General features: G+C 36.4%; 1 protein-coding gene across 2 annotated transcripts in view; it reads right to left on the bottom strand.

The window, feature by feature from the left end:
- Cntnap5 (contactin associated protein-like 5) overlaps positions 1 to 26,632 on the bottom strand; it is a 921,488-nt gene that overhangs the window by 307,279 nt on the left and 587,577 nt on the right. For both annotated transcript variants that reach the window (XM_013020681.1, XM_013020682.1), the window contains exon 12: positions 3,521 to 3,640. In XM_013020681.1, coding sequence (XP_012876135.1) covers positions 3,521 to 3,640 — 120 coding nt within the window. The remainder of the gene's footprint in view (positions 1 to 3,520; positions 3,641 to 26,632) is intronic.

Below are 26,632 nucleotides of genomic sequence, written 5' to 3'. Positions count from 1 at the left end.
AGAAGAAGAAGAAGAAGAAGAAGAAGAAGAAGAAGAAGAAGAAGAAGAAGAAGAAGAAGAAGAAGAAGAAGAAGAAGAAGAAGAAGAAGAAGAAGTACAGAACTGGGTCTCTATACCTTTTACCAGGCAGTAAAAGTTGCCTGGTAAAAAGTGTAGAAAACCCAGGTTTTCTATCACTCAGTGCTATTTGGCATCTTTACATTATTGAAACCAAGAGAAAAATGGAATACCCTCCTAAAGCCCCTTACTTGCTTTCAGTGGGCTTCAGGCATCCTCAACTTTAGAGAAATGGTAGCTATGGAATATTTTGAGACTCACACCAGCTTCATTACAGATAACACTCTGTGTTCTCTGATGTATGCCTCCAGAGAGTAAAAGTTGGCTGAGTTGTTTTCTCAGGAACTTGCAGGTCATGTTTGCCCAGCTGCAACTTGGTTGAAACAAACCCTTTGTCCACATGAAAGTGTCAGTTGGGTAACCAGAACTTCACCCTTCAAGCTTGCTTGGGGGGTCCCATGCTGAGGGCACCAATGGCTAGCATAGTACTATAAGGGGTGATTAAGTCAGAACATGAATGCTTACAACATTGGTCACTTTTCTTAGCTACCATGTCTTTGCCTATTCTTTAGAGTTTTCTCCTAAATTATTCTTTGAAAATCCCACATGCCTATACTTGAGAAGGCAAACTTGAGTCCTGCTCTCTGGTTTCCTGAGTTGGCCACTTTGTGATGAAAATGTTCTCTTACAAAGCTGGTTGTTTCAGTGAATGACATAACCCATCATGGAAAATGGGCCTGGAACCTGCACATTGATATACTAGTTGCAATAGAGGAATAAAGAAGGCAGCAGCCTGACACTTTCAGAAACCATAATCAAAGACAGAACAATCTTCCTTGTTTCAGTTCTCTGCTCTTTCCTTCACTGCCTTCTTCCCTTACTCTATTTCTTTGTGACTTAACTGCATTTTTCAAAGTATCAAAAGTCATTTATATTTAAACACATGGAAAATTAAAGATTTCCAAATAGTAAGATATCTATTTGATCATCCTTACTCTTATGTGTTAGAAAACTGTTTGCTAAATCAAGGTGATCATTGTTAATTCAACCTACACACAGCTTTGCTTTCATTTCTGTAGATAATTTAAGACACATCCAGGAACAGACAACAAACAAAAATACAAATCTAACCATTTTGCAATTGCATATGACCAAAATAGTCTAAATTAAAAAGAAAATTCAGCCCATACAATTCAAGACACAAGACACAACTAGAGGCTAGGAATCCTATGCAATCTCACCAACAGCAAGCTTTGAGTCCATCTTCACATCTTCTAGCCAGCCTTGAACAAACCATCATGCATAAAACCTCAGAGAATTTTAATTGTGTAAGAATTCCCATGACATATCTATGTCCTTCTCCTAGTGGAGAGTTTCATGCTTTTAATGTCACATGAGAAAATCTACATTTGGACATTAAAATTTAAATCATATATATGTATATATACATATATATAGAGAGAGAATTATATGATTAAGAATTCTAAGAAAGTTCATACCTAAAAAGTGACATTTTGAAGTATAACTCCTTTGTTCATCTTCTTAAAGATAATAAATAAAAATATAATTTAAAAAATTCTAAGAAAATAAGAACAATGGTAGTCTTTAGATGGTGGATTTTAGCTGCTATATTTTTCCTTTTTCTCAAATTTCTCACAATCAACATCATTTCTTTTATTATAAAAATATTTTAAAACATTTATAGAAAAAGCTTATACAATCTGAAGTATCCAACTCTTTTTTCAGCAACATGGATTATGACCATGAAAGAGGTCTCTCCTCTCTTGATCAAGTTATGAAATTCTCATATTCTATTGCTTTCCATGTAAGAGAAAGATTTTTTAAAAATCTGCTGCAGAGTTCTGTTGTGAACACTAAAAGCTATGGCATTTGTAAATTTCCAGGTCTGTTTCCAAAGTTGGCTGGCATTCAATAACTGACAGTCATTGACAGACACCACTTTTATTATTACAGGTCATACTGGTTACTTCACAGTAAACATTTATGTCCTTTGCCTCTTCTACAGCCAAATTATTTACCTTTATAATGGTAAATCTTGGACCAGATACCATTGAATTTTGATTTCTTAGAAAGCTTAGGAAAATTGAATTTATTAAATTCAACTTTTTAATACATATATATATATATATATATACATATATATTCAATCTTACTTAGGTTTTGAAAAATAACTAAGTTCCAATTGAGAAGCCTAGTCCCTGATCAGGTTGTTCAACATGTTAATGTTAATAGAACCATGGAACAGAAACACTAGCACTATGTCTAATTAGCAAGACTGAATACTACAGAAAGGACTGAAAGCTACATCCACTTCCAGGTAGCTAGCATTTTCTGCAAAAAAAAAAAAAATCTGGTCTTTTGTATGTAGTTGGGTGATTTGCTAAATGCTCTTAATCATCATTTCTTATGGTTGGCTTGTGACTCTGCCAGTAAGTAGGCTTATGTTGCAGTGTTCCCAGTGTTTGCCTCAAGAAAGATAGACACTGTGGTGCTTCTCTGTATATACTCAGCATCCAGGATGGTGTCTGGTTCACCAAGAGCCTTATAATTGTGTCAACTTGTTGCAGAGCAGCCTGGGGGCAGGATCGCTCAATAAGACTTAGCAGGGTACAACCTTCCTGTTTGCTTCCGTGCTGCAGCTGGCATCTCTGAAGACCAGTGCGTGAAACGTACTAACAAACAAAAGTATGCATGTACCAAGTAATGACACTCAAAATGGTAGGAGAGGTGGCATAGCTGAATGCTTAAATACCCATTGCACCAAATTTCAGCACTGTCGAATTGCATTTTAGAGTAAATTATTGATCAGAAGCTATTTCTAAACTCATGAGATAATTGCCTCATTCTGTGTCCCACACCTTAGGAAGAAGTTACAAGCTATAATGAGATTTCTAGGATAAACAAAAACAGCTCATTTTCCTTTTCTAGGCATCTACTAGATAACCAGAATGGTAGTTGCCTCAATCCAAACAATTGCTTTGAATCCTCCCAAATTCAGGATGTGGGATCCACCATACCTCTTTCAGTTGTTAATGAACAACTGAAGCTCAGAGAGAATGCAGAGTACACTGAGATCTAGTATTCTCAGAGCCAGACACAAATGAAGCTCTCCTACTTTCTAAATCAGTTTCCCACTGATTTTCCTGCTTTGATTTTTGTTTATGTGTTTCTTCTGTCTTCCAGTATTTGAGTTTACCCAGCCCTACAGAAGACACTTGGTAATTTGTTCATGGTCCAAGTGAAATATTGCTAGGATCATTATTAATAGATTTTATTTCTTTTTCTCTCCTGAAAATAACCGAGTTGAAAATGTTACCCCAAGCTCACCCTAGCAGTAGGTCCATTGGATGTTGATTCACACAATCTCTCCTTCTAGTGACTTCCCTGTACAACACACCGTGAAGCAGTCAGGTTAGAAACAAGTGATGAGTGTAGACCTTACCAGTGATATTGCAGTACACTTGGAGAGGTCCAAGGGGCCCAGTACCATCAGGGTCTACATAGAAGAAGCCAGCCGTGTTCCCTTGGTGCCTGTATACCTCACAGGATTGCTCATAGATGGCTGAGAAGACACAAAGGCAGCACAGGGGAAACATTGTTTAAGTTGTTACAAGGTGTTTCTCCTACTTAGCTTTATTTCTCCAGATTCTTTCTCTCCATTCTTTTGTAGCCATGGCTTTACCCCAAGCTATTACAAATCAGTGCTCCGATGCTTGAAAGAGTTACATCTTTTATTAACTCATTCATTCTTCTATATTCATCTCAGGAGATATATCTTCTCAGGGGTCACTCATCTTCTTTGTTGAGTTACATGCCTTTTCTCCAAGCCCCACAGCATACCAAGCTAACTTCATTGGTACTAGTCTGACAGTGCATTACAAATATCTCTAAGAGTCATGGTCACACATCCTCGATATTGCATCCAAGCACGTAACAGACTTGCACATCTACACTAAGGGCCCAACAGATACTTGATCAGAGAATTTTAAAAGGCACACCTGCAGTTATATCTTGTTACTAAGAATGTACAAATCCATTCTCTTCCTCCTGTATACCCAAGCTCAGCTCAGTAAATAACATACAACAGATACCCATTCATATTCAGCCCATTTTTGCTTAAGCATTTACTAATTTTCTAATATTTTCCCTGACACATTTTCCCCAAGTGGACCGAACCATGGATTTGATGATCAACCTGTGTCCTGAAAGCTCAAGGCCAGCTGGCAACTGGTTTTCTCAGATAAGGACAGGTAAAGGTGCCCCCAAACTGGGATCTTAACAATGCTGAAGTTTGAGAAATAGATGAATATTATTAAATGAACATGAGTGAATTTTTAGAAGTGGAAAGGAGGCATTCACTACTTCATGCATAGAAGAAATAAAACGTCTGATACTTCTGACAAAATACTTTAGTTCAGAGTATCAGGTATTCATCCAATCATGTCACCCAGACATGCTTACAACACTTCAGTGGCTCCCAACAGCTTTCAAGATATAGTACAGTCTCCTCACCTTCGCCAAATCCTGCCCCTGTGACTAATGCCCCATCCCAGGAATATGAAGCTGCAGTTTGTCATGATCAAGTGTAGGGGGTGCATCAAATAATTCATTACCAGTAAAGTGCTAAAGCCTGAAAGAGCATGACTTTTTATAAATTAGAGTGAATTCAAGGTTATACTTGTACTCATGAATTCTCTCTTGCATATTTTCTGAAGCAAAAACTAAACGGGAGTGTCTCGGTTTGCATCATTTATCTGGAGTATAGCATGCAGCATAAATATGTGAAACATATACTATATATAAAAACATATTATACTATATATAACTTATAGAACACCCACACTTTGGTGTGGGTCCTACCTGTGAAGTTCAACTCGACTTATATATGGGTTTTTCAAAAACACTCACACAATGAAATACTTCCCAGCTGTTGCTGTTCCATAAAAGGTAAATACCACCCAGTAAGTCTGAGATTGAGAACATGAACCCGAAAATCAAATTGAGTCGTTCTGCCAGTTGAGGCTACAACTTACTACCACTAATAGCTTGGTCATCTACTTCACCTGTGCTTGGAATCCTCACCCAGTTGACACTTGTGAGGGCCACTTGCTGCTGTTCATAAATTTATCTTTTCTTCTTGAGTGATCAGGACTTACAGAATTACTCTAACAGATATAAGGCAGAATTGGATTCAATTGGATTACTAAAAATGGCAGTGGTGCCCATGTTGGTAATTCCTTCAGTCCTTCTCATTGTAGAATACAGAAAGGTGCCATGTCAGAAGGGATCCTCATCAAGAGGCACACCTGAGTGAGCCTGGGAACTTCTTTAGAGTGAGCCCTCAGTCAGATTCCCACAGTCCTAGTTATCAGCTTGATTGCTGCTTTGAGGCCCGGGGACATCCTGTTAAATTGTTCACAGACCCTGGGGACCTAGGAGATGATAAGGTATTCCACTCTCATGTGCTAAATTTCATAGTAATACAATATAATAAGTAGCTAATCAACTCTCAAATCATCAGTTTTCTTATCTGGCTATATATTCAGAAGGAACCTGTCTGGTACACTCCTAGAAAGGATTGAAAGTGACAATGTGCATTGGCACATAGAAATTACTTGACAAATATAAGTTATTATTATCACATCATTTCATGGCCTACTCCTTCTTCTTTTGATCAGTTTTTTTGCCCATTTCCCTCCAATTTTCCTCATGATTCACAAAGTTTATTATTAAAAAGAACTCATTTCCACATAAAGATGGTCATTTTGAATTCTTAATTTTGGGTTCTTAATCCTTATGGTAGTGATATTATATTCTTAAATGATATATCTACATTTCTGCCTTAGTTTTTGGTTCTTATACATTATCTACCTACAAAAAAGAAATGATAAGATTTTAACTCTTTAATACTGTATATCTTCCCTAACATATTAACAACTTTCATTCTCACTTCTTTCCAATAGAGTTACAGTATAAATAACAGCTATCACTTGCTCTCAAACGTATGTGTAACAATATTGTAGCTATAACTGTCTAAAATTTCTCCTAAAATATTCAAATAAAGTTAATAGAAATGCTTCCTATCAGGAGAGAAAAAAAGAAATCAGGCAATGGTGGCTAATGTCTGTAACCTTAGCTGCTCAGGAGGCTGAGATAGAATGGTCCAAGGTTCAAAGCTAGTTTCAGGTAGAAAGCCCACGAGACTCTTATATCCAAATAATCCGCAAAAGTATGGGAATATAGACAGGACTCAAGTGGTAGAGCACAGCACAAGGCCCTGAGTTAAAACCCCAGTAATCCCCCACACACACAAAAAGAAAGAAAGGAAAGAAGGAAGGAAGGAAGGAAGAGTGGGAGGGAGGGAGAGAGAGAGGATGGAGATTAGTAATGATAAAAACTAGACCATTCTAGAAGAGTTAATAGTTTTTAACTTTGAGTTTTTAACTCATGTCAAATTTAAAATAATTAAAAGCAAGGTTTGTACAAGGAAATGAGCAATCTAAAATTGGAAGGAAATGAAAACACATTAACTAGAAATTCAACTAATTTGAGATGCATAATTTTTATATTTTATTACAGATTTCAAATGTATATAAAACACACAGAGCAGAATAAAGTGAATCTGACTTCCTTATAACCAGCTTCAATCTTTCTCAGTATTTGATTTGCCTTCCATTGTCTATAATCTCAGTGTTTCAATTACTCATCATCTTACAAAAGCAAAATGCAATATAAACTACTCCAAATTTGACTTAAAACATCCATTCTGTAGTTATAGAGAATTTTAGGCTGAGTTCAGCTGGGCAATTCCTGGCTAGTCTCAGTGACATGTAAGGGTACCCCACAGGGTTTTAGGTCAGCTTCAGGTCAGTGGGATACCTGTCTTCATCTGTGTGTTCTCACACCCTGATGCATGTGTTGGTATGGTACACACTCCTAGTGCAGCAGGAGTAACTAGGTTTGCAAGCATGAGCCACTGGTGGTCAACTAAAAATACAGCCCAGGCTAGTCTCAAACTCATGATCTTCCTGCCTCATCTTCCTCATTGATTACCAGCATGTACCATCACGGCCAGCTCAAAAGTTTGAAATATTAACTGTTTTTCTTCATATTACTATTGTAATTTAATAGGATTGAATTATTTTAGTATTATTGTAATCGAAGAGATTTAGCAAAAATAATACTTAAAATGGTAATTTGGCAAGTAAAGTAGGATGTATTTCCAGGAAACCAGCATTAGAAATATCTTAAATGTATTGAATGTCTTGTTTTCAACTAATATTGCTATTTTGTTATGCAATTGTTATTTAAGACAAAAAAGTTAATATACAATAAATTCATTGTTAATTAATTTTTACCATAAAATAAAAAAACTGAAGGTACACAATTATATAAAAGTCTTCAGTTACAATATTACTCTGTGATCAGTATAAACCATTCTTATGACCTTTTATTTTTTCATTGTTTGATCACTGAAAGTGCTAGATGGAGTCTACTCTGTTATTGTCTTTAAATACAATTTCTCAGAAGAAGGAAATAAAGTTCTGCTGAGTCACTGTTGGGAGCTGGGAAAGTACATGTTGAAATTAGAGCACATCTAGTTTTATATCAAACACAAGGTGATACAAAAAATGGAATCAGGTCAAAATAGCACTGGTACAATCTTATTAAAATTGGGCCATCAAAAATAGGCACTTTAGCTATTAAAATATGCATTTGCTAATATGTATCTGAATATCTACCTATCTCACGTACATATCAAATTCCATTTGCCACATCTAGAAGTTGCTAGTGAGTAAACTTACGTTATAAAAATTGCAAAGAATACAGTGCTTGTCCTAAGTTTCATATATTAACCATAGTTGAGAGAAAACTAACAGGTCAAGGAAAAGAAATCAATCTTTGGAAAATATCAAAAGCTATGAAATACAAAAGGCATATGATACTCTTCTCACCACTTTATCTGCAGAAGAACATTCTGAGATTTGCAATAAATGCTTTAGATGATGGATTATTCTGAGTCCCATATGCACTGTCTTTTCCTGTTTGCCTTTCAATGAAAAAATTTAACTTACAAATTAGGCAGAGCATAATATTGTAAAAATAACAAAATACAAGAATGCAATAATATATTTTAATAAAAAATGTGGCTATGACTTGCCTTTATCCCTTATCTCACACTTTCAAATTATCTCCTTTGAACTGTCCTGGACTTTCATATCCCAGTGGAGACCACCAATAATACAGCTATGGAAGTTTCAAACACTGGTCAGTAGGAACTATTTGAACAGCATTCCAAGAAAGTCTATTTGTAACACCTAATTGAATAAAAGGATAATAATCATTGAGGAGTGATAGAATAATTGTGTGCATTGATAGTGAATATTCCATGGATGGATTTAGCTAGAAACACTAACATATTGGGTATTCTTCTGGGTAATTCCAAAGGAACCTCGAGCATGTTATAATGTAAGTCACATAGCCCACCTAAAACACACTCTTCTAAAAATCACAGAATGTATTTACTTGATGCTTGTGATGACAATGCAGGAGATGAGGACACATTAAAGATCACACATCCTATTTCCTATTTTATGACACTTGTGGTTAATTTTGGACAGTAAAGTCAGTGTTATGCTAGCCTCTGTCCAGATGTACTATAAAATATGTTAAGAATTTCCCTAACTTTTCAGGCTTGGTGATGATTAGTAGTAAGATACTTCTCTGATCAGCCATGAGCAAAGACATTAAAAATCATTTATTATTATTTATGTGTGAATTCAGAGAAAGTTGAAGGAAAATCATCCCAGGAAACATAGTGTGATCTTTTGTTTATGGAATTCTTCTTCTCACATATGTTACCTAGAGCATTACCAAGGTCAATAGAAAGATTTAATAGACAATAAAGGCAACAACTCAAACAGCTAAAGAAAAATCTGACTGCTTAATAGATGATATTGAGAATAGGGGAAGCCATTAGGAAAAGATACAATCCTTATACTTCAGACTATGCTCAAAGTACAACTTATCTGAAAAGAGAAAAAAAGCTTGACTAAACTGATTTATAAGTCAGAAGTTGCTGATAGTGTAGCAATTTCACAACTAATAATAAAGAAGCAGATAAATGTGATCATATGAAAACAATGAAGAAATGAAGAAAAAAATAAAATTAAATCCAATTTTGAAAGATAAATGAAAAATAAGTTATAGCACAAATTATCAGCATTCCTAATATATTTTAAAAGTTAAAACTAAACACAAAATCACAGCACTCAAATGAATATATCCTCAGGAGATAAATATATAATTAGGAAATTAAATAATTATTTATTAAAACAAACCTAAAATAAGTGAAAAGCTATCTGACCTTGTCAACAATAAAGTTAATGCTAATTAAACTATATTGAAATGCTATTCTTCACTTGTAAGATTCAAAATGTCGACACCAAGTCCACTGAAAAAAGTCAATAAAATATATACATACAGAAATCAACAGTGGTCATATATTCAGAAATATAAATGTGTATATATATATATATATATATGTGTGTGTGTATGTGTATGTATGTACAGATCTGAGAGCACAGAAATATCATAAGTGCCACTAAATGTGTAATTTACAAATATCTAGTAAAATTGTTTATATATTTATACTTTGACCCAGACATTTTATGTCTATTGATCTAGTTCAAGAAACCCTTGCAAGAAAAATAAAGATAAATCATAACATATTGTTTTCTCTTCACAGTGTCATTCCTATTAGCAAAAAGAAAAGTGAGGAGAGGAAATCATTGCAATGCTCACCAAATGAAGCAAAGTTGAATCATCTTGTGATCAATGTAATACAATACAGTTCAGCTTTTTGAAAATCACTGGCTCATGACTGTACAGGGTGATAGCCTGAATACACATTATGGGGGAAACATCCAGTGGAGGCAAGTCGTTAAAATATGTGAGTAATCATTAAAGAAAGGATTTCCTTTTTTCTGTAGATAAGTACTGGTTTTGAAAAAAGAAAGTACTTTTTATCAAAAGAAGATTACAAATAGAAAGAGTGAAGAGTAGGAAGGAAAAGAATATAAGCGAGATTTATTTGAATAGGCCTTATTTTGCTAGTTTTCCTAGGAATTATGTAAATATTGTACATCTTTACAAGTTTATCAAAGTAAAAGAGACTCCATAAGTGTCATTCACTTCAAGTTCAGCTTTGAAGCCTGATAGGTGATTACTGTGAGGATGTAGAGTGGATCTTGCCTATCCAAGTACAGTACAAGAGCAACCAAAGTTTCAGCATGATGACATGGTAAGATGCTTTGTAATACATCTACTCTTCAGTTAAATTCTAGGATTCTGTCTTCCAGGAAGCCTTTCTTCACTCTTGAATTAGGTGGCCTTTCTCTCTGTCTCCATCCCCCTGGATGGTGACCTTTGAATTCATTGTTTGTTTTGTGGTTATTTGTTTCTTGGTTAGACCTTCAGTTCCCAGAAGCACAGAGATTTGCCTTTCTCTCAATCTAAAAAGGCTTGCATTTAATCAATGTTTGTTGAATGTTCTCATTATTAATAAAAGCAGAATTGATCAATGCGAACTGATCCAATGCCCATTTCTTTGTTGTCGGCAATATTTTGTAGAACTTAGGTGTTCAACCTGTTCTCCACAACATGACCTGAACTATCTTCTACAAGTTATTGAATGACCCTTAAGGTTGTGTACAGGAGCAACACCATAAATTCTGTTGGGAAGAGGATATGTGGATACATTAAAACAACAGAATCTTTTTTTAATTCTATTGCCAGGGGCAGGGGTTAGTGATCAGACCTGTCATCTTAGCTACTCAGAGAGCTACTAGCTACTCTGAGAGCTTAGATTCAAAGGCAACTCAGGAAAGTCTGTGAGATTCTTACTTCTAGTTAACCAACATCAACAACAACAAAATAAACAAGAAATGTAATTGGCTCCATCATTGAGCACAAAAGCTAAGGGATAGTGCCCAGACCATGTGTTAAAGCCCCTGTCAGTACCGGCACAAAACCAAGCAAAACAAAACAATAAATCAAACACCAACCAGCACACCCAGTGTTACATTTGAAGGTTTAATACTGTTATACTTGAAGTGCATGTAAAGCTCTGTGCTCTTCAATAGGAAGGACAAAGACAGACATAGAAATACTCTTTCAAATAGATTGTATATTAACAGGAACAGATGCATAATGTAGCTAGACAGAGCAGATGTATCAGTGTTTTCATATTTGAGGAAAATAGTTCGAATATAGATTTGGCAGCTAATTTATTGCCTAAGGTACAATTTGAAATGTCCTTGTGATGCTCAAACTCTCATTAAAGATAATGATAGTATTCAGACAGCAAAATAGTTTTATTTAGACTTCACCTTTTCAAGTACCAAGGTCAGAACTGTAGTTTTTCTGTTCCACCATTTATTTTCCTGTGTAAGACTATAGAAATAAGACAAGATATTCACTCTGTATATATTTTAAGGCCTTAAAAATGTTTCAGTCTTATTTCTTTTCTTACTCTCTATGTCCTTAGCAATATAATATTTATCCCATGATTGCAATTAGTTACAGATCTACATACACAGCCCACAGACATAAATAAGATCAAATTAATTCTCATAATGAAGCAAATGCTTGAGAAACATTCTGCATTTAGGAGCCATTTATTTAATTAAGTTTAACAAACCCCTTGTGCAGGAGGTTTTCAGGGCTTTGCCTTGGCCTTGTTTCAGGGAAGAAAAGGGAAAAAAAGAATATGTTAAAACTAATGGGACTTCTGAAATTAGTTCAAAAACGTATCAGGGGATTAAATTAGGAAAAATATAGATCTTTGATGTCCCAGCCTGCACATAGCTGGTACAGTTTGAAAATAGACATGGGCTCTGTTACATTTTCATTACTTACAAGAATGTTAAAGAGAAGAGAATTAGATTAATGGCTGCTAGAGGTTAAGAATGAAGGTGAAGGTAGGTGGGCATGGCTGTAAAGAGTAGCATGGGGAATTCTTGTAATGAGACTACTGTGTCTCGACTGATGGAGAGTACACAAATCTGCATGGGGTAGACTATATAGAGTGCACACATACATAAATAGCACAATCTGATTCAGATTATATCACTGTCAGTCTCCATTTTGCTATCATACTACAGATATGCAAAATGATATCATTGAGGAAGCTCTTAAATTCACAGGGATTTCCACTGATTTTTTTAAATTTGCAAGTAACTATGAAGTATCTCTAAGTAATTTCTTTATATATATATATATATATATATATATATATATAGTAAAGTACTGTACAGAGGGGTTACAGTTACATGAGCAAGGTAGTGAGTCCATTTCCTATCAAGCATGGTTACCCTTCCTTTGTTTTTTCCCTACCATCCTTTTAAAAAGAAGTGTATCCTGGGGGCTGGAAAGGTGGCTCAGTGGTAGAGCACTTACCTTGCATGCTCAAGGCCCTGGGTTCGATTCCTCAGCACCACATAAGCAAAAAGAAAAAAAGCCGGAAGTGGTGCTGTGGCTCAAGTGGTAGAGCGCTAGCTTTGAGCTGAATAGCTGAGGGACAGTGCCCAGGCCCAGAGTTCAGGCCCCATGACCGGACCCAAAAAAAAAAAAAAAGAAGTGTATCCTGGCAATATCACTGGTAGTATATACCTAAAAGAAATAAAACATGCTCTCACATAAAACCTATATATGAATATATGAGTATACATTCTAGCATTATTCATAATACTATAAAAGTGGAAAACATCCAAAAGCTGACCAACTAATGGATTGCCATGTATGTGATTCCCATACAATGGGGTGATATTAACAGTGAAAAGGTGTGGTCTACTGATCCATACTCAAATCTTGATGAACTTTGATAATATCATGTTAAATAAATCAGTCACAAAATCACATATGTGTGAAATGTCCAAATCAAGCAAGTACTTAAACATACAATAGATTAGTGACATCTAGGGTCCGGAGATGGGTTTGATAAATAGTGGTAGCTAATGTGAATTAGGTGTGTGGATGGCATCCTGAAATATTCTGAAATTAGAAAACTGGCATCATTATCTGGCTGTGCAAACATACTAGAGCCACTAAATTGTATACTTTAAGTAGGTAAAATTTATACTGTATAAAAAATAACTCAAGCTGGGTGCGGGTGGCTAATGCTTGTAATCCTAGCTATTGAGGAGGCTGAGATCTGAAGATCATGGTTCAAAGCCAGCCCAGGCAGAAAAGTCCAAAAGACTCTTATCTCCAATTAACCACCAGAAAACCGGAAGTGGTGCTGTGGCTCAAGTGGTAGAGCGCTCGCCTTGAGCTGAAGAGCTGAGGGACACTACCCAAGCCCAGAGTTCAAGCCCCACGACTGACCAAAAACAAAACAAAACAAAAAAAAACCCACCTCAATAAACCTGAAAAACTATTAATAGTGATGTCAGACCATAGGACAGGGTTCAGAGCTGCTTTTAGTCCCCCAAACCACCTGAGCCCTAATCTCTATTACATTTTCTCCTCCATGTGTAGTCAAGGAAAAAAGGCAGCCATATGACCCTTGGTAGTGAGAAAGACAAAGAGCTATGCTTTCTTGCAGCTTCACATATACCCAAGGCTGCATATCCACTACATTCCCTACTTAGGAACTATAATTCATCCACTAAGAGAAGTCTGCAGTAATTGTTGCTAAATATAAATGGAGGGACTTGTGTCTAATATTCCTGGTCCATGTGACAATATGCTTGCTTTCTGTGATCTAACTTACACTGAGTATTCATAAAGTTTACACATTCCTAAAACCTACTATTGATCATGTTGTATTTAAAATATGAATATGTAAGTATATAATTGAAACCTTTCCAATAATCCATATGTTAACTCAGTCTAGCCATAAGGTGCACGGAAGCAAAGCTAGTTGGAATTCTGAAGCAAGGGTAGAAGTAAACAGTAACGGCTGCAAGAGCAGTAGGCCACAGACCCATAGTATTTGGCATCACCCTGAGTTTACTCTAGATCTTAAAATCGTCCTCCCCCATCCTGACCTATCAGATCAGAATCTCTGAGGATCATGCTCTGGAAACTCTGCTTTACAACAACTGCAGTTCATTTCCTTGTAAGTTGCAGTTGGAGACTGGTACCTTGTGGCAGATATTTTGAGATTCTCTATTCTATGTGCATTATCCTGTCCTAGACATAATATTGTCAACTTTTCTCTGATATACATTTTGCCATATATATTTTCTTCACCTCAATAGTGATCTTAAACTTCTTTCTAGGGCTAATGCCCCACATCACTTTGTAATTCACTTATTAAAATGGAACTACTGCTGGTAAATCTTTTTACTATATGATATATTTGTTATTTGTAGAAATAGACAGTAGAGGCTGATAATTCTGAATTCAAACCCTTGATAACTTATAAGGCTATGACCTTCTGGGAGATGTTTCTGGAAGACAGAGTAGAATCAGACAGGACAGTGAAAAAAACACATATACCTATAATGCTAGCTACTAAGGAGGCTGAGATCTGAAGATCGAGGTTCAAAGTCAGTCCAGGCAGGAAAAGGCTATGAGACTCTTATCTTCAATAAACCACCAAAACAACAGAAGTGGCGCTGTGGCTCAAGTGGTAAAGTGTTCACCTTGAGCTTAAGAGCTGAGGGACAGCTCTCAGGCCCAGAGTTCAAGCCCCATGACTGACCAAAAAAAAAAAAAAAGTGTGTGTGTGTGTGTGTGTGTCTGTGTGTGTGTGTACGAGCGCACCAGTGGCTCAAGTGTATAATCCTAGCTACTAAGGCGGTTGAAGCCTAGAGAATCTCAGTTTGAAGCCAGTTCATGCAGAATAGTCCAAGAGACTGCAATCTCTGAAACAAACTGCAAGAATTCAGGCTAGACTATGGCTCAAGGGCTGGAGTGTCAGCCAAGAGCAAACAAGTGAGTACTGGACCCTGAGTTCAACCAAAGTAGCAATAAAGAACAAAAGAGAAATAGTTTAAAAAATATAGGTTATTTTTGTATCTAACTTATACATACCAAAGAAAATGATTGAAAACCAGTAAACTCACTTCACTCAGTATATACTCAGGCCAGTATATGCTATAGGCAAGGTTGGGCTGCATTAGTAAGGCTGCTCTCTCCACAAGCTCCTCAGGTCTCAGCAACCACAGCGCATGTCATGTCTTTAAAAAAAAAAAAACTAATGCCTTCAGCATTAGAGAGATTTGGTCCCATTGAAGATGACACATCAGATAATCAGTGTACATTGTTCATGGATACGAACAACTTGAAAATAACCTCTAAAGATAAAACAGTAAAGATTACTTGGCGATCTGTGTCCATGATATTAAGTTCATCACGACTGAGTATCTCAAGACAACTTTCACCACACATGAGATCCAATGAGAAGCCCTCTCACTCAGGCCTGCACAGAATTTCTCAGACTGCATGCCAGTGCTCCTCCCTGCATTGCCCTAGGTCTGATCGTACAGTCAGATGCTAACTCAGCTTGAGTTTGCTTTTGTGTACACTTTGATTCATAGGTCAGCTATTACTTCACAGTTAAATATTGATGACCTTGTGAGCAGAGTCTACGGGGATAGTACAAAACAGAAAAGTATTTGAGCTGAGAGGTTTTTCAGCGGTAGGTTTGGATTTTGTTTTCTTTTTGAGACATGATTTTATTACGTGTACCAGGGTAGCCTCAAACTCACAATGTTCTTGCCTTAGTCTTCCTCCTGCTGGGAATACAGATGCATGCTACCACACCTAGATAAGCAGAGGTGCTTTGAGTTCAAATGCTGGAATTGCTACTTTGGAGATTTCTGACACGGTTTTATTTTTGATCTGTATTTGACTTGTGTTATAAAAGGATGATAATGGAATTAATTCTGAAGATTTGTACTGACTGAATTCCAAGTCTGACACTTAAAAAAAGTCACTTGACATCCACGTTTTGTCCCATGTTGATGGGCATGTTTGCTCATAAGTGCTGGTGGAAAATATCCCAGCCTAGAATAAAACTAAGCAGTCCTTATGTGTAACAGATTTATATCAACCAATATTCTAATCATTTGGACATCTCCTTGGACTAAAAATGTCCTTCCTGTACCATGGGTTTTATAGTCTGCATATCACTTCTGTTATGTGATCAGTAGTAGTACTAATAATTACATCATTTTCTGGGAATGTTAGAAAAAGCAACGATTTATGTCCTAAAATAGAACTTTGTAGAGATGAGTATATAAACGCTTAAGATTAAATGTGGCATGATTTATAATAAGGACATGGAGAAAATCTAGATAGCTTTAACAAAAAAAGGACTAAAAAAAGTTGGGTGTATAAAAGGGTTGTATTAGATGGACATCACTGAGCTGAGAATGAAAGGTGGAGTGGAAGCATTCTCAGCATACAAGCTAACTTGCGGCTTGTCACCTGACAGAGGTGATAGCATAGCAGAAGGTTCAAACCTAGATTACAAGATGTGAGAGTTACTAGAAGTAGTTGAATGATAACCAGCAGAAATGGCCCTTAGAAACTTCATGTATGTGATTTTCAGTCTTCCCTGTCTAAAGGCTGAACTGAACTTCCAAGCATCTGAAAGGAAATGAAATGATAAGAAGGTGAGTAGTTACTGTTTGCTTTTGAGGATCAACCACGAGCAAACATAACAAAGTCCAACATATTGTCCTTCTCCCCTAACACTTGATCTTAAATATTAGCTTAATTCCTGATAATTTCAGATGGAAAGACCTGATACTAAGCATTCCTATTTGAGGATAATGAACATGAGCTGATACAATGTGAGAACTTTGCTCTAGAATGCCTAGCTGGTATGGATTGTATCTATGAATCTGATGCTGACTCTCTGACTCCAGATTCCTTGTTCTCTCCTCTAAATGCTGAAAACAAACTAAAACTCATAAAATAGCTTTATTGTGGTCATAACTTTCCCAAAGTGGTCTGAGCTAGACAGAGTAATAAGGGCAATTCTAGCGAAAGTTCTTTGAAGGCATTCTTGGAAATAATCACATGATAAATATCTGTCTATATTTTACCATATTGTTACTTAGTCCAGATTCCTGTCTGCAGAGGAAATATTCATCAGTAAATATTTTTGTATTTACATGCTTTAAGAATTCATTCTCCAATATGAATTAGTGGATGCCCTCTTTTTATAAACTGTGAAAAAAGGTGCTTTACAATAAAAATGCATGTCCTTTACTGTGTACAGTCCATATAATATTTGGCAGAGGAGTTTTAAATGAAGGTGCTCTGAACAAACCTTTAGAAAGAAAACATCGTTTTTAAAAAATATGTGCATCATATAGAATTGCAACATGGAATGCTAACATACAAACTAAATTCAAATCATGTAATTTTCCTCCCAGACTATGCTTGTAAATACCAGTGTTTAAATAATACTAACTGTCCTGTAATCACATAACCAACAAGTAGTTAAGCCACTTATCCACTGCTGGGCTAGAACTGATTCATTGTCAAGCTAATTAAGCTGAAGTTTCAGAATTGCCTTGCTAAGTTGTATCATAGAAATATGATCATGAGGTTGTATCCTTGTGTCAGTGGACATCCATTCAGAGATGCAGGAAATATGTGTGGAGGGTAGTAAAGTGATTTGACAAGAAGTGACTGCGGGCACTGGTGAAGTGCTCTCTGTAAGGCTATCTTTGTAAGTGCTCTCTGTAAGACTCAGTTATGATTCGAAACCACAGTGAAGAGAAGAGAAGATGGACATGAGATGGAGGGAGGGCAGGCCAGGCTAGAGCCAGCAGCACACATTGCAGCCCATGAACTTTGTTCTTGACCTTAGTGGGGTGACCATTCTTCAAAAGCTGAGGACCTTTGTCACATATCTAAACATATAGACCTAGATTTGGAATAAGAAAAGCTGAAGTGGGAGAGGGAGAAAGGTAGAACAATTTCAGATCCATCCACTGCCTTGCACCAGGGAGAAAATACACTCACTTTACAATAGCAAGTGTGCACTGCAAAAAGCTTGCTGCATCCTCTCTGCCTTTTGAAGTGCCTGCCAGTTTCTCTCTTTTTGTTCCCTTAAACCAGAAATATACAGGCAAGAAAATTCTGGGGAATGTAGTTCAGCCAGACCATGTAAGCATATTATAGCATGACCACACTTAACAAAAGAAAGTTTCGAATTGCAATTTGTTGAAATAAGATGCTAACTCTGCCTGGATCATACCACTATTTTTTCACCCTGTCCTTCCCACGGTCACCTCCATGCCACATAGCACTGGAGAAGCACTGAAGCTTTTCTGAATCATTTAGAGAAATTATGTTGTGAGTTACATATTTAGTTCAGATTGGTGAGGTATAACTGACTTTGCAGGCTGATACAGGCAACGTGATCACTGGCTATAGGATTTTGGATTGGCTCCTACCAATAGGTCTGCTGTTTCCCATGCAAATGGAATAGTCATCATAATCCACAGTCTCTTGCACCAAAATAGGTAGGCTGTGAGAGAGAAGCAAGGTTTGAAATGTACAGAGCCAAAAGGAAATCTGGGGAAATTATTCTGCACTTGTGTCTACTTCATGAAACTTGGTAGTGATACTTCCAGATTCACCACAGTCATAAATGCAGATGGAATATTACCCATAATTAGCTCAGGGACTCAAGAAAATCTAAGCAAAGTAATTTAAGAAAATGTCTGATCAAACTCAATGGAGAACTGGATCATATCTTTATTGTGAAATACTTATTTCAGAAAAAATACTTTATAAAAATAATATAAATGTTTTATAAAAATTATAAGACATTATCAGAGTAGCCAGACAGCATAAGAAATAATTTTTCTAAAAGTATGTCAGAAAATTAGCCAAAATCTTATCTTTTTTTTAATTTGGAAACTGATGTTGTCTATGTTTAAGGAAATCAGTAACTTTTATTTTCCCATTCTAAAAACAATTTCAGAGGAGAGATGAGTGAGAATATTGAAAGAGGAGACACTGACCAAGATGTATTTATCCATAAACTGCTTTGCTAAATGGCCACTCCTTGGTACAGCTATTTAAATATAATTAAAAAAAACAAAAAGGTATGAAAAATAAAAACACCATTTCAGAATATCATTTTCTAAAGTTTCAGCTTATATACAGGCTGGGGCAGAAAGTTTTCCAGGCCAGCATGAAAAATATACAAAGTCTCCATTTCATTAAATAAAGGGACAAATAGAAATCAAGGTATAAATATGCAAATAAAAATAATTTGGAATGAATAAATAAAAACCCTCACAACATATAAGCCTTTTGGTATTTGATCTTCCCAAGATCAGAGCACAGTGATGCTACTAGTGTGAATTTTTGTGACTGAGATAAAAATTGCCTGAAGTAAACAACTCAAAGAAAACAAATTAATGGGGCTTATGATTTCAGAAAATTCCATCAATAGTCCCTAACTCTTTTAATTCTGGATTCATGATACATGGAACATGGAGAAGAATCTACTCACCTCATGGAGAACAGGAAAAAGAAAGAGTCTAGGGACTAGGTATAACCATCAAAGGCAGGCTCTCCAGTGATCAATTTCCTCCAACTGTGCTTCATTTCCTAGAGTTTCTACCTCCTCCCAAATTAGTGCCACAATCTGGGGACTGGGTGTTCAGCACCTTAGGGTCTGGGGAAATTTCGTCTTCAAACCATCACAGGGACTGCTCACAGTACCCAGATCCCATCATTTGTAAAATCATAAAGTCCAGCTGCTGTCCATTTTTTTCAAGACTGTGATGAAGCTGCTTCCTAAATAGGCAGGAGCCCTAAACTCTTCACTTAGGAATCACGTAGTGCCCACTGTTCTGTATTTTGCCTTTTGGCTTCCAGATTATGCACTGACTTTTTGTTTTCCCTTTTGCACCAGAAACCTTTAGTTAAAGCTTTTCTTATAAAGTAAGAATTCAGCCCCTTAGAGTCAAATGCAGGTTTCCAGATTGAACAGAGCATGGAAATCAGTAATACTCTCTAGAGACTCCTCCCACAGTCTATTTTATGCATAATCATACACTGGCAAACTCATAGCCAAGACTCAGATAAGGCCTCTAACTCAAAAAAACAAGTTCATGTTAGATGGGAAACAGCTTCTTGACCTTGGTCACAAGAATTATATAGAGACGTTAATTTTGTACCTTTCCTGATGACTCAAATCCCAGTCTTCCAAGATTCATTTTAACAGATTTAAAGCATCTGTTTAATAAGTAATTTTAAATTCTACTCTACCCCTACCTTCCTGTGTGTGTGGTAGTACAGGGGAGTGGGAAGCTCTGACTTAAACTTCTCTTCTTTCTCAGACTAGAAAATTGGTTTCCTGAAGTACTATGTTTCCTGTGACGTGACTGTTATCTTTGGGGATTTTGGCCAATGGTAAAATGGATAACTTTCCTGGGTATCTATTGTGTGCATATGTTACAGGTGCTTCCTTTCCCAGGCAGCTTCTGACCTCTTTGCCTGCTCTCTTCTCCATATTTCTTCCTATTAAGCTTGCATTTCGAAGCATTGATTCGCCTCTCTGCACTTGTAATCTCTAGGTTGGAGGGGTCTTTTGGCTGATCATTACTGGTTTGTTTTCTCTTTCTGTTCTCTTTCAGCTTCTTGAAAAGTTTCCAGATTTTTGCTCAAATTCTCAGGCATTCCTCTCATTCACTGCTGCCTGAACTCTGCCTAACCTTTACCAATATTCAAAGCGTCCTTAATGAGATTGTTTTATGTTGTCATGCTAGAAAACTGAAAATTAAAGAGCTTTGATTTCTTAGTAAGGAATCACATAAGGGAATCAGTGCACTCACTTTTATTCTTGATCTTCTAATTAGAAGATTGGACTTTTTCAAGCAGGAAGAATGAGGAGACTGGAGACTATTACAAAGACATTATTTCAATATTCAGGTTTTTTTTTCATTTTTTCTAAATTCCCACCCTACCATGATTTTAACTTATAATTAAGAAACCTGAAATGATCTTTGTTAATAGAGATATTGGAAGATGGATGCTGTCCAGGGAGTTTGAAAAATGGGAAAGTTGTAGGAGGATATTTCTGTTTTCCTTTACTAGTAGCTACCAGCATGGTTGGCCACTATCTCCCAAAAAGACATTTCACTACAAGCCATGCAGCTGAGGGGTTGACCTGTTCTCATGGTCATTTCCATTTCTTTAGAGTCACTCTAACATCTCATCAACATCCTTATGTTCTTACTGAGAGTCTGTGTGGATATTTCCTCTCCTTCCAATATCCTGTTCTCAGTCTCTTCTCCATACTCCATATCCTGTAAGCAGTTACTTTTCACTTCTTTTATGAAGGCGCCTGACTGTAGGATTCCCCACACTCTTCTGGACATTCAGTCTTGTCTACTGTATCCACACACACACACAATCACACATATGTTGTGTACTGTATAATGTTTTGGTGGGTGAACTCTTACATAATGCTGGTTGCATATGACTATAATGGAACTAAAAAGTTCCTGTAGCCTAGTATTTTGTACAGTACCTTTCTAGGTTAAGAAATATCAATATCATTGTCTAATACTTGCCTAAAGAATTCAACACAGTAACATGCTGTGTACATGGCTTGGAGCAATAGGCTGTATCATGTAGCCTAACACAGTAGTAGGCCATACCTATTACAGTTATGTAAATATGGACTATAGTGTTTAAACAACTATCAAAAAATACAGGAGGCAGCCAAAGAGAACTCTGGAATGTGGAAAAAAGGAATATGGTGTGTTTTGGGCCTCTGAACCAGAAGAGATCCTAATGGATCTAAGAAAGTGCCTCAAGGTCAGCCCTTCCAGGCCTTAATTTGGGAATAGATTACCACTGTAGTGGGATCATCTGTCCACTCTCCCATCAGTGAGAAAGCAAATGTCTTTGTTACCACCAGATGAATGGTGTACTATGAACTAGTATGTATTTGGAGGGCCTCACTAAGAGGAATGGCCAGTGTAAGTAATTCACATCCTGGATTACTTAAGGACCTGGAAATGTTGATACCACCAGAACACACCAGGGAAGCCTGATAGAAATTGCAGAATGGATGCTGCTAGAAAGGCAAGCCTGACAGAGGAGCTGGAGAATATACTATTCTGATCTGTATTGTGGTGCATACCATAGAATGACTTTGAGACACAAAAGACAACTACTTGGATTAATCTATAGGAAATTATTCTGAATGGAAAATAGTCAATTCTACACATTTCTTCTTTCCCTGTTAACAGTTTGTTACCTTCTTTCTTTAGAAGAAAATCCTTAAGAGAAATCTCAGATTTGACTAACAATTAGATGGGATATGGATGCTCTATCATGACAACAAAACCCCTGAGGTAGTTAACTTTCAAGAAGAACAGGTGTATACAGACTTACAATTTTAGTGGTTCTAGTCCATGATCTGACAAGCTTATTGCTTTTAGTCCTATAGTGAGGAGAAAAATGGCTCAACTCCTTTACTCAGGGAGCAAAAAAGGAGAAGGGCCAGAGGTCTCCCAGTCCATTCAAGGACATATCCTGCAAAATTTAAGTACTGTGCATTAGTTAGTTTCCAGCACCTCTCAATAATGCCAGCTGGAGCCAACTCTTTATCATGTAGGCCTTTGCTATAGCAGGTGCATATATTAAGTCAGACCTTTTTCAATTCTTGCACTTAACTTATTTTGTGCGATAGGGAAATCATAAGATCTTCAGCGCAAGAATACATAATGATCAGTGTTATTATTACACTATTTCAGCTCCATACAGAAGCATCATACCATGTTAAGTCAATGAATGCCATGTTGGGCAAAAGCATATTTAAATATAATTAAAGAGATAAAATAGGCATTAACCTGACAAATGGGTTGACTGTGAAGATTAGTTTTATATATCAACTTAGCTAGTCTACAGTACCCAGTTATCTAGTCAAGCACAAAAATATGTGTTTCTGTAAGGGTATCATGTAGATGTAATTAAAGTCCATAATAAATTGGGTTTATTAAAGAGAGATTAACCTAGAAAACTTATGTGGGTCTGTTTCAATCAGTGAGAAAACTTCAAGAACTGAGCTGATTTTAGGTATATATCAGGAATAACAAAATAATTGCACTCACAAACAATAGGTTAAAGCTCATGCCTTATAATATCCAGATTGTCCTTCCAGACTAAGTAGTCTGGAAGTGCCCATTAAAATTTGGACTTCCTTAAATATTTCCCACAAATGTGTAATCCAATTTACCCCAATAAACTCTTTCACATATTTTCCTGCTGGTTTTGTTCCTCTGCTTGAAATCTCAATGGTATAAAGTTTGCTAATCAACATTATTCCTCACCACTAGAAATAACACTATGCTAAGTTAGTCTCCTTATTTGTCCCAACTCCATCCCAGTTAATGTCCTCTGAATTCCTGCTCCTCTCTCATATTCTTGGCTCTGAAGTTTTGCTCAGGTTCAGAATTACTCTGAATGCCTTCACTTCCTATCTCTATATCTTCCTCCTTGTCAGAGACCTAAATTTGACCACTCATATGCAATTTCGACTTTGACCATATACTGTTTTCCATTATTTTTTATGTATTTTACAGTGTACCTCTCTCAAACCCTCCTTTATAGATGCTCACCTCAAAAGTCAGCTCTCTAAATACTTGAATGTCACCTACCATGATCAGTCTATAATTGGATTCAGAGTAGATACATTTTATGCATGTCTGAATTAAATGTATGCTGTATCACTGAATGGATGGGTAACCTGAAAAGAGCAAACATTTATGAGAATTGAGTGAAAATAAGTACCAATGAAAAACTAACAGAATTACAGACAAATAAATTATGGATCAGTTATGTTCATGAATTTTGGGATCTGTTTTAATTGTCCTAATGGGATTTTGATAAACATAGTCAGTGGTAATTATTATATGTAAAATAAATTTATTGTGTGTGAGAGTGTGCCAACATTGGAACTTGTAACTCAGAGCCTCTAACTCTCACTCAGCTTTGTAGCTCACAACTGTCACTCTAGCAATTTAGCCAAACCTAACTTTTGTTTTTTTCCTGGCTAATTGGTTATAAGAATATCACAGTTTTGTCTGTTTAGGCTGGCTTTGAATCTTGATCTTCAGATCTCTGCATCCTAAGTAACAAGGATTATAGGTGTGAGCCACCAGAATCATCAGATATTTCTCATTCTGGTGAATACTTCTGGAAGGCTTTCTGAATCCACTGATGTCAAGAACTATGAATTCTACCAATGTAACACTTCACATCAGAGACAGAAGTATGATAGTGATAGAAAAAACTGTTGGTGAGTCCTCTTTTTAAGGAAGCTTAAATGACAGGTTCTCAAAAGAAGAATGATTGAAGACCCAAATATAACTACCTAGAGAAAGCTAGAAGTTAGGTTTTACCTCCTAAGAGAAACAAATCTTCAGGCTGCCAGAGAAACAGTGATAGTAAGAGATACCGACTAACTTATTTCCAAAACACCAGCTTGGGGAAGACTAGACAATTCTTAAAGAAATACAAATGGTTAATAAATGCATGCAGAAATTTTCAACATCCTTATACATAATGGAAATGCAAATAAAAATGACATTGAGACTTCATTTCATCCTGATCAAAATGGCCATCAAAAAGTAAACAAATAAATTCTGGTTAGAATATAACAGAAAAGGAACCCTCTGACACTGTTAGTGGGAATTTAAACTAGTACAGCCACTGTGAATTCAGTATGATGATTCCTCAACAAATTAAAAATAAATCTACTTTATGACCCTGACATACCATGTCTTAGGCATATATCCAAGAGAAATTAAATTAACATACAAGAGAATCATTCATACATTCATATTTACTGCAGCACTAGTCACAATAACCAAGTTAGAGAAGCAGCTCTTTTATCCTACAACTGATGGATGAATCAAAAAAGCATAGTACCTATAAACAATGGTAAACTATCTAGCCATAAAGATGGAAGAAATTATGTTTTTTGCAGATTTAAAAAAAGTGAATGGATTGGAAATCACCATGTTAAGTAAGTCAGATTCCTAAAGACAAAAGTAAAATGCTTTCTTTTGTAAGTGGAAGCTAGATATAACAGATACAGATATAATCTAAGTGACTATATATATGTATATATAATGTTTTCAATAAAGGGACTACTTGAGGGGATTGGAGAAAGGGAAGAAAAAGAAAATGATAGTGGTTGAATAATATCAAAACCACTGCATCTATGCATGAGCAGATATTCCATGACACTCTTACCTATAACACTCATTAAACGCTACCAAGGTAGGGAGATGTGAGATGGGAAAAGAGAGTAATAGGGTTAATCTCATTAAAGCACAATACATGCATTGTGAAACACTATTGCAGAATGCCTTTGAATAAGTAGTATACACTATAAAAATGAATGACTAGAATATAAACAGGTCCAGTAGTAGATACCAGTAGGAGTGGAGATGCTAAATGCAGTTAAAAGTATGGTAGAAGTATTTTACATTCACATATAAAAATAGAACAATGAGGCTGGTTGAAATAGTTTTAACAAGTAGTGGAAGGAGAGATGAAGGAGAGTGATAGACGGTGTAAATCTAATTGAGATACATTTTCAGTATATATGATAACATTACAAGCCTCTCCTATGCACAACAAAACATCTAAAATTTACCAATAAAACAGCTCGAATAAAAAGGGTCTCAAAACATATGACATAAAAGGAAAGAAAACACACATTTAAAGGTCCTTTCCAAACACAGACATTAGTATTTCTTATTAATCCAAGTCATCCATGGAAAGCTAATGGTTAGTGTAGATGAGTCATGAAACAAAGGCAGTAGACTCCATAGAGTATCTGTCGAAGATGCACTCTATGCAGTGCTGTGAGACCTAGTAGACAAGGCATCCTGAGACATACCCACTTGCTGTCCCTTCATAGATAAGAAAGTGAAAGTTCAATGTTGGATCAATTTCCCTGCCACTCAGGTACTTCCTAGAACCTGAAACCAATTCCACGGCAACTGAAGTTTTCAAAACAATTCACTTTCCATGCTACAGAAACAGAATGGATCTATTTTCTGTAGCTTTGGAATATTCTCAAATGATGTCATTAAACAGTAGGTTTCTCAGAAGAGGAAGCCAGGGAACATCAGTCCTGACTCTGACAGTCTCCAAGCTTGGGACCTCTCTCATCTGAATGTGTTGCACCACCACAATTGTTCTCCATTTGGACAACACCCAGTTTTGAAACTCATCATTAGCAGACAGAACACTAACTTCCTAGTCCAGCATAAGGACAGTGTCATCAGGGAGGCTGGAGCCAGTGAATGATCGTGAAGTTCTCCATCATTGTATTAGCTGCCAGCAGGAAATCTGTGCTACTGACTTTGACAACTCCTCTGCTGACAGACTAATAAATGCAGGTATACATCCTGCTAAAAAATGGACAGTTCTGTTTCTCTTTTATGTTTCTCATATATATATATATATATATATATATTTACGTATGCAGACCCATTTATGTTAGTGTCTTAACATTGTGCACTACAGCTATGGCAATAAC

This window comes from Dipodomys ordii, unplaced genomic scaffold (genome assembly GCF_000151885.1).
Source record: "Dipodomys ordii isolate 6190 unplaced genomic scaffold, Dord_2.0 Scaffold52, whole genome shotgun sequence".
Classification (NCBI taxonomy): Eukaryota; Metazoa; Chordata; class Mammalia; order Rodentia; family Heteromyidae; genus Dipodomys; species Dipodomys ordii.
Note: the sequence above shows the minus strand (reverse complement) of the source record. Positions and strands in the feature narration are given on the sequence as shown.